The sequence below is a fragment of the Perca fluviatilis genome, chromosome 20 (assembly GCF_010015445.1).
Source record: "Perca fluviatilis chromosome 20, GENO_Pfluv_1.0, whole genome shotgun sequence".
Lineage (NCBI taxonomy): Eukaryota > Metazoa > Chordata > Actinopteri > Perciformes > Percidae > Perca > Perca fluviatilis.
In genome coordinates this window covers 35,094,827-35,104,826 of record NC_053131.1, presented here as the reverse complement: position 1 = coordinate 35,104,826, position 10,000 = coordinate 35,094,827, and the positions used below count along the sequence as shown (strand labels likewise).

Sequence of the window (10,000 nt, the reverse complement as noted above, 5' to 3'; positions counted from 1 at the left end):
GGTCCCGCGGGGAACCTGGCTGCTCTGTTCGGGTCGTGGGTTCTGCTAGAGGGATCTCGAAGACACCGGTTGAGATTTTGAGAGGAAAAGGATCTACTGAAATTTAAATTGTGGGGCGTGACGGCATCAACGGTTACATTATTTTATTCCAAGTTCCAGATTGTGACTTAATTTATCGGGTTAGTGTGTCAGGACCTTTAAACTGACCCCTGATGTCGTTGCGGTCCAGTGGAGGCTGCCGGAGGCGGAGGTCTGCAGCTGTTCGTAGACTCCAGCGTGTCGGTGGACTCGGATCTGATCCGGCAGCTGGTTAACGAGGTCCTGACGGAGCACGTGGCCCTGATGCTGGGCCAGAGAGACTCCCTGGAACCAGGACCACGACCACGACCAGGACCAGGAGAACATCAGGAGGTACAGAGGCTTCAGTCTTGTGACAGTTTGATGACAAAAACCTAGAACAAGTGGACAAAAACATTGAAAAAAGCATCAAATATGCTAAAATAAAAAGTGGGGGAAACATTGAACGTGTAACGTATGTGAAGTAAGTTCCTGTATATCTGTACTTTAATGTAAAAGAAATTAAGACACTTTATGATAGGGCTGCTCGATTATGGAAAAAATAATAATCATTATTATTATTTTGGTCATTATTGAAATCCTGATTATTTAACCCTATTACTCATTAACATTTGGATATAATGGATAGTGTCACTCAGGGTCTAACCTGTTAGTGTCCTTTATCTCACAGAAAGAGTCTCTGGTTTACTCCTGTTACAGAGATCACACACAACGTTACACAGCTGATGACAGCTCCACAGACCTAACACAACGTTACACAGCTGATGACAGCTCCACAGACCTAACCTCAACGTTACACAGCTGATGACAGCTCCACAGACCTAACACAACGTTACACAGCTGATGACAGCTCCACAGACCTAACACAACGTTACACAGCTGATGACAGCTCCACAGACCTAACACACAACGTTACACAGCTGATGACAGCTCCACAGACCTATCACAACGTTACACAGCTGATGACAGCTCCACAGACCTAACCTCAACGTTACACAGCTGATGACAGCTCCACAGACCTAACACAACGTTACACAGCTGATGACAGCTCCACAGACCTAACACAACGTTACACAGCTGATGACAGCTCCACAGACCTAACACAACGTTACACAGCTGATGACAGCTCCACAGACCTAACACAACGTTACACAGCTGATGACAGCTCCACAGACCTAACACAACGTTACACAGCTGATGACAGCTCCACAGACCTAACACAACGTTACACAGCTGATGACAGCTCCACAGACCTATCACAACGTTACACAGCTGATGACAGCTCCACAGACCTAACAACGTTACACAGCTGATGACAGCTCCACAGACCTAACACAACGTTACACAGCTGATGACAGCTCCACAGACCTAACAACAACGTTACACAGCTGATGACAGCTCCACAGACCTAACACAACGTTACACAGCTGATGACAGCTCCACAGACCTAACACAACGTTACACAGCTGATGACAGCTCCACAGACCTATCACAACGTTACACAGCTGATGACAGCTCCACAGACCTAACACAACGTTACACAGCTGATGACAGCTCCACAGACCTAACACAACGTTACACAGCTGATGACAGCTCCACAGACCTAACACAACGTTACACAGCTGATGACAGCTCCACAGACCTAACACAACGTTACACAGCTGATGACAGCTCCACAGACCTAACACAACGTTACACAGCTGATGACAGCTCCACAGACCTAACACACGTTACACAGCTGATGACAGCTCCACAGACCTAACACAACGTTACACAGCTGATGACAGCTCCACAGACCTAACATAAACGTTACACAGCTGATGACAGCTCCACAGACCTATCACAACGTTACACAGCTGATGACAGCTCCACAGACCTAACCTCAACGTTACACAGCTGATGACAGCTCCACAGACCTAACACAACGTTACACAGCTGATGACAGCTCCACAGACCTAACACAACGTTCATCTCACATCACATGTTCACTCACTAGAGCCACTTTCCCACCGGAGGGATTTTTGCAGTTCCTAGAACATATAATTCCTAGAACTCTTTATTTCTCGTGTTCTGACTGGACCAATTTGGGGATTTTTAAGTCCCTCTGGCTGCAGTTCCTTTAACTCTTCCAGCTCCTACTTCAGGGCAGGGTCTTTTCGCTGTTCCCTTTTCAGCATAGGGACCTAGGTCAACGGTACAGACAGACCAACAACGGGACAATTTTAACAATTTTCGCCATCTTATTCATCACAAAATTCACTTCTGACAACGTTTTAGGCGAGAAATGAACTGTTAACATTTTGAATATCGGCAGTCTTGCGTAAATTGATGCCGAATTGACAATTTGCTTCAAAGTTTTCGGAGTTGAGAAGCTCCGTGAAGTGAGGCGACAGTCGGCAGGCGCCTGCCCCGGCCGCTAGCTCGCCGCTCGGCCATGAAACCATGGCTCAGAACCCCCCGCTGTAGGCCCGAGGTCTCTCAGACCGCTCTCGTTAATAAGAGGCTTTTATTTCGCCGTTGACGGTTCGTTTGTTTAAATATCACAACACATAGATTAACGGGAACCTGTGGTCAACTGTCTTTTCGGAGTTAAACTCCACAAGCGCACACGCACACACACACACACACACACACACACACACACACACACACACCCACACACACACACACACACACACACACACGTCCACGTACACACACACACACACACACACACACACACACACACACACACACACACACACACACACACACACACACACACACACACACACACACACACACACACACGTCCACAGTGCAGCAGGCAGAGGCGGGAGAGAGAGAGATACCAGTTTCTCTTCGGGAGACTTGTTTAAATTATGACAAATATGCCATATACAGTACAGGCCAAAAGTTTGGACACACCTTCTCATTCAGTGTGTTTCCTTTTTATTTTCATGACTATTTACATTGTAGATTCTCACTGAAGGCATCAAAACTATGAATGAACACATATGGAATTATGTACTTAACAAAAAAGTGTGAAATAACTGAAAACATGTCTTGTATTTTAGATTCTTCAAAGTAGCCACCCTTTGCTTTTTAATTAATAAGGGAAAAACTTCCACTAATGAACCCTGACAAAGCACACCTGTGAAGGTAAAACCATTTCAGGTGACTACCTCATGAAGCTCATTGAGAGAACACCAAGGGTTTGCAGAGTTACCAAAAAAGCAAAGGTTGGCTACTAGGGTGGTACGGTTCACAAAACCACGGTTCGGTTCAGTATCACGGTTTTCGGTTCTGTACGGTTCTTGTTATTTTTCTTTTAATCTTTAACACTCCAGAATATACTTCAGCATATGATATATATATATATATATAAATATATATATATATATATATTAAAGCTAAAATTAGCATATTGAATGCATGTTGCACAATACATGCACACAGTGGCAGTTCTATATTGTTTTATTTCATCATAGGTAACGGAAATGATCCCCAAATGTTCCCACACACCAGACTATAAACGGCGCTGCCCTCCTGCCGCTTCAGCCTCTCTCCCACGGGACATCTCTGCAGGTGACGTGACGTGACCTGCAGCAGCGGCGCCCCACTCATAGACAGTATATATAGACACGCCACTTGAGGAGCGGTCGGCTCGGTGTCTCTCAAAATCTGATGAAAATCTTCTAAACTGACCTTTGTCGATCTGAAATGAAGACAGATTCAGCAACTGCATGGCCCATTTCTCGCTTAAAATGTTTTCAGAAACACGTTTCGGTGAACTATTTTAGTACGATATGAGATCGTATTCTGAACGAGCCGCCATGACAGTCTGTTCTGAAATTTGGGACCAGCCAGACCCATGTGACTCAATCGTCCAATCAGCTGCCCTGGGTTGCGTTTGTCACGCCAATCCCGCTCGTCATTTCCAGTAAGTGTTTTAACATCGGTTGTATAAAGTGGGCACTACGGCAGGAAGAGGTTAGTGACCATTAACAGTGTGCTGACGAACCGGCGGTACACGGCTCGAACCGAGACTAAGCGGACAGACTAGCGAACCGAGACTGAACCGAGACTAGCGAACCGAGACTAGAGAACCGAGACTAGAGAACCGAGACTAGCGAACGACTAGAACCCGAGACTGACGAGACTAGAGAACCGAGACTAGCGAACCCGAGACTAGAGAACCGAGACTAGCGAACCGGAGACTAGCGAACCGAGACTAGCGAACCCGAGACTAGAGCGAGACTAGCGAACCGAGACTAGCGAACCCGAGACTAGAGAACCGAGACTAGGAACCGAGACTAGAAGACTAGCGAACCGAGACTAGAGAACCGAGACTAGGACCGAGACTAGCGAACGAGAGCGACCGAGACTAGAAGAGACTAGGGACGAGACTAGCGAAGGACTAGGAAGAGACTAGAGAACCGAGACTAGAACGAGACTAGCGAACCGGAGACTAGAGAACCGAGACTAGGAACCGAGACTAGCGAACCGAGACTAGAGAACCGAGACTAGAGAACCGAGACTAGAGGCAGAAACCGAGACTAGCGAGACTAGCGAACCGAGACTAGAGAACCGACTAGCGAACCGAGACTAGGAACTAGAGAACCGAGACTAGCGAACCGAGACTAGCGAACCGAGACTAGAGAACCGAGACTAGCGAACCGAGACTAGAGAACCGAGACTAGCGAGCCGAGACTAGAGAACCGAGACTAGCCCGAGACTAGAGAACCGAGACTAGCGAACCGAGACTAGCGAACCGAGACTAGCGAACCGAGACTAGAGAACCGAGACTAGCGAACCGAGACTAGAGAACCGAGACTAGCGAACCGAGACTAGCGAACCGAGACTAGCGAACCGAGACTAGAGAACCGAGACTAGAGAACCGAGACTAGCGAACCGAGACTAGCGAACCGAGACTAGAGAACCGAGACTAGCGAACCGAGACTAGCGAACCGAGACTAGAGAACCGAGACTAGCGAACCGAGACTAGAGAACCGAGACTAGAGAACCGAGACTAGAGAACCGAGACTAGCGAACCGAGACTAGAGAACCGAGACTAGCGAACCGAGCGGTTCGGGTGTTTCTTCATGAACCGTACCACCCTAGTGGCTACTTTGAAGAATCTAAAATATAAGACATGTTTTCAGTTATTTCACACTTTTTTGTTAAGTACATAATTCCATATGTGTTCATTCATAGTTTTGATGCCTTCAGTGAGAATCTACAATGTAAATAGTCATGAAAATAAAAAGGAAACGCATTGAATGAGAAGGTGTGTCCAAACTCTTGGCCTGAACTGTACATTAGATTTAGTATGTAGTTCATACTTTTTTGGTGTATTTGTTTTCAGATTTTAACGCTATAAAGACCGTTGCCGTGGTTACGTCCCTCCCTTACCCCTCCTATAGTCCCTATGGCCACTGGGCCAGTGGGAATGCAAATTGAAAAAACGGTTTTGGGGGAGAGTAGTTAGTAGATCTGTTTAGAAGTGGACTTTTCGGAAAACGTCTTATGACCACTACTACTGTCATTACTAAACATTGGGCCAAAATATCAACAATAATGTTGCCGTCAGTGGGCTTATTTGCTAGCTAACCTTAGGAAGAATCCAGCACATAGACGGTACCGTAGAGTAACGTTACCTGAAACAGGTGATTTAGCTCATTTAGCAAGAAAAGCTGAACTCCAAGTCTTCCAGAAGACCGCTGTTCACCAGCAGCAGCCATAAGCCCCGCCCACCCACTCTATACACGATGTGATTGGCCTGATCCAAATTAGTTTTTTCCAGCTCGCAAGCTAACAGAGAGTTGCTAGACTGACACTGGCTGCAAAATAAATTAGCTGCCACTAGGGTGGTCTAGATTTCTAGGCTAGTGTTGTTTTGCTTTGTTGTATATCTTTGTGCTGTTGTGTCTTGTTGTTTTCTGTTTCTGTGATGCTTTGTGCTAAGTCTTGTTTTGCTTGTGTTGTCTTTTTGTCTCTTTGTATTTAAAAAAAAAAGCCTTTTTTAACATCGAAGCCAGGGGACTACAGATGGAAAATAGCCTTTTGGCTAATTCTGGCTTTTTTTAACCCACGGGAAATCATGTGTTTTATTAATTTGCGCTAGGGTTGGGCGGTATCGGTATACCGCGGGGTCTTAAAAATAGCAACGGTATCAGTTTCAATACAGTCATTAAAAAAAATGCAACGCACTTATACAGGAGACAAGGATTAAATATTAAATATAATGTATGTAATGATGTGTGGTTGTCATCACGTGACCGTGTGGAGGAGAAAGTAGTTTTGTGTAGGTTGTTGTGTTATTATTGTTCCAGTATTAGTGTTTGGTATTCAGTTTCTGAACGGTGCCAAGCCAACCGTTTGGTAACATAGGGAGGAGGTTTGACGGTATCAACATTTGGATACCGCCCAACCCTAATTTGCGCTGTCCCTTTTATAAATAAACTCAAACTTAAATCTCTTTATATCAGCAAATGTTTTGAAGCGTCAATGAAACGATTGAATGGGGAAAAACAGCCGGAAAAAAAGTGGGCGGTCCCTGTTGGAGCCAGACGTCAGACTGTGTTCTGATGATGAACTGGACCCTGTTTCTGTTCCAGGAAGAACCGGTCCCTCTGGTTCAGACACCGGTGCCGACACCCCCCCCCAGCCCTGCCCCTCCCAGCAGAGAGACTCCGCCCCTGGCCACGCCCCCTCCCTCTGAACCAACCAGCCCGCTGAACGACGAGCCTCCTCAGCCAATCACAGCTCCAGGTCAGCCACTGCAGCAGGATAGCAGTATGGAGCCATACAATAGGAATAAAGCTGTAAATAAATGTGGAAGTGTAATATCTCTGTCTCACTGTGACATCAGAGCGCGTAGCCACGCCCACTTCCAGCCCAGAGCTCGCCCACTCCGCAGCAAGTCCTCCTGCTGTCCCTCAAGCCCCGCCCCCTCTCACCTGGGGTGACTCTGAGCTGCCATTGGACGAGGAGAGACCAGAAGAAGACGTGGACGCACGCACACAGCTGCTGTAAGTACTCTCTAGGGGCATGGTTTTAAACTTTAAACTAGGTCCTGTGTTGTGTTGAATGTTGTTATGTCTTGTTATTCCTGTCGATGTTTTTCTTTCAGTGATGTATTGAATGTTGTTCTTTGGTGGTTGTTTTTAATGTAATGATGCACGGCAGTGTATAGCTGCACAAGCTGTGGGTGGACTCCAGGAAGAATAGCTGTGGCTACGGCTCCAGCTAATGGAGATCCCAATAAATCAAATCAAATTGTGGGTACTAGTAGTTTGTTTCTTGTCCTCATGGGGAAATGAGGCTGCAACAGAAAGCATTTTGGCAACATAGGACAAGAATAACTATAGACACAATCCCACCAGTCACTCCCAAAACGTCCCAGTTAGAGAGGAAACACAGAGAGAGGAAGGAGAGGGATCAAAGCCGACATCTTTCCTCTGGAAATATACTTCTGTTGGTGCGTTGTTATGAATCCCATCGACCGGTTGTTAAGTAGTTAAAGTCCAGTAAGTAATGCTGTGCAAAGATTGTTGATATTTAAACTCTAGATTCATGGACAGATAACTACTGCTGCCACCGCTACTGCTGCAGTGGTTTCCATAACAACGGGCCGTTGAAATGTTTTAGTGACTAAACAGCCGAGGATGTTGTATCAGCAACTTGGTCTTCTGATAAACATGACTACAGCACTAGACATGCTACGGAGGGTAAATTCACATTATTACCTAAACAAAGGGAAAAACACTGTAATATATAGAGCCATGATTAATTGCAATGCATCCTAGTCATGTCATTCAAGAAAATAGAAAACCTCAATTCAAGTATTACTTCAAGAACATCTCCTAGCTGAGCAGAACTCTGGATTGGATCATACTTAATGAATGCTGTTAGTACACAGACTGTCTCTCTCCTCCTGCAGAGTGATGTCTGTGGCAGAGGAGGAGCCTCCTCTCTCCTCCCCGTCTCTCCCCCCTCCTCCCGGTCCAGAACCTGGACCAGCGCCAGAACCAGCCTCACCGTCAGGCTCCTCTTCCTCCTCCTCTTCCTCCTCCTCCTCCTCCAGCACCAGCATCTCCACGGCGACCGTAGCGACCGAAGCAGCGCTGAAACACATCTCAGAGGGAGAGCTGCTCATCAGTGTCAACCAGCTGGCTGCCATCACAGGTATCATTACATCATCATGATCATTGCATCATTATCATGATCATTACATTGTCATTACATCATCTAGGGATGTTGATGATTTACCGTTGAATGTTTGTAGTTTGGAGATCAAAGGTGGACTTGGAGAGAGAAAATCATCTATCATCTGCATACAGACTAATATTTACTGTCTGTCTGTCTCTCTCTGTCTCTCTCTCTCTGTCTGTCTGCCTGTCTCTATGTCTGCCTGTCTCTCTCTCTCCGTCTGTCTGTCTCTCAGAGGATGGGGCTGTCTGCAGTTTCTCCAGCTCTCTCCACGAGCTGCAGGACATGGTGAGTCTCCTCCCTCTGGGAGGGAAAAGTCTTTCTGGGCCACAGGTCGTCATGTGACTGGGGAGGGGGGGGCACGTTCAGCCCCGACAACACGTAGCAACAGGCTTATTTAAACTGAAATGGGGGGTACATAGACAGTATATAAGAATGGACCAGCAGGTCTCGTGTCTCTGGTCAGAGACCAGTGTGTGATATCAGAAGTCTCTTTCCCGGTGCTGGCTGAGCGTTACTGAGCAGCCTCCAGCTGAGCTTGAAGACGTAGATGTGACGTGAGCAACCTGTCTGAAAGTGTGAAGTCTTCTGGTAGCTGTGCCGAGAGAAATCTCAATCATTCCCAATCTTACAGAGACGGAGAGCGTAGGTATATGTAAGGAGATAACATAGACACAGGCTAATTACTGATCACTAACATGCTAGTTAACATTAGTCATTAAACCTAAACAGATAATGGAAGTCCAAACTGCCTGTGAGCTTCTGCTGTACTATACGGTAATTCCTCTACTGTGTGACAGTAAGTCTCGTGGTTATGACCCAATCGTTAGCCTATTGTTATAAAAGCGTCTGCTACGGAGCCATAACGTGAGCTACAAGGTAATGGAGCCTTTTATACGTTGTCGTGTTTCTTTAGAAATAAACAACGGACAAATAGAGTCTTTAAACTCTTCAGATGTAAAGTTATTCTCTGTCAAAGTGACGTCAGAATGAATGGGAGTCAATGGGATGCTACCGGGAGGTGATGCTAACGGGAGGTGATGGCTTGGTAGCATCAGAATAGCGCCATAGGAGCTACGCGTTCTGAAGCGAAGCTTACCCCCCCTTGGGGGGGAGGGGGGGTGTTGAACACTGTGCTGTGAGCGCTCCGTCTTTTTAATTACCAAGAGTTTACAGACACGTCCCTGCTGATTGGCTGTCAGGTGGGACTCAGCCAATAAACCGCGTTGAGAGGTGGAACGTGGCCCTGGTGCTAGTACTGCAGTCTGAAGTATTTCCTGTGTGTTTGGTCACTTCCTGTCCCCCCTGCAGGACTTTGACCCCCCCAGTGAAGGACAGTTTAGAGGTCACGATCTCCTGCTGACCAAGACACCAAGACACAAAACCACACACAAACCCCCCAAAAAAAAAAACCCCCCCACACACACACAAACACACAAAAAAAACACACACACACACACACACCAGGTACACACACACACACACACACACACACACACACAGGTACACACACACACACACACACACACACACACACACACACAGAGGTACACCACACACACACACAGACACACACACACACAAACACACACAAACACACACACATACACACACACACACAGACTATACTTCACATTTTTTTCTGTCAGCTCATTTTTAGATCTTGATAAAAAGCTAGAAAAACATTAATAAGCTTCAAAAACGCAGCGTAAAGCGACAGAAAGGTTGA

At 46.4% G+C, this 10,000-nt stretch overlaps 1 protein-coding gene across 1 annotated transcript in view; it reads left to right on the top strand.

Moving 5' to 3' along the window:
• Positions 1–10,000, top strand: part of kiaa0586 (KIAA0586 ortholog) — a gene marked incomplete at its 3' end in the record, with an annotated part of 47,734 nt that overhangs the window by 37,375 nt on the left and 359 nt on the right. The window contains 6 exon segments of the mRNA XM_039785466.1: positions 230–411; positions 6,678–6,831; positions 6,932–7,091; positions 8,003–8,247; positions 8,507–8,559; positions 9,583–9,642. Coding sequence (XP_039641400.1) covers positions 230–411; positions 6,678–6,831; positions 6,932–7,091; positions 8,003–8,247; positions 8,507–8,559; positions 9,583–9,642 — 854 coding nt within the window.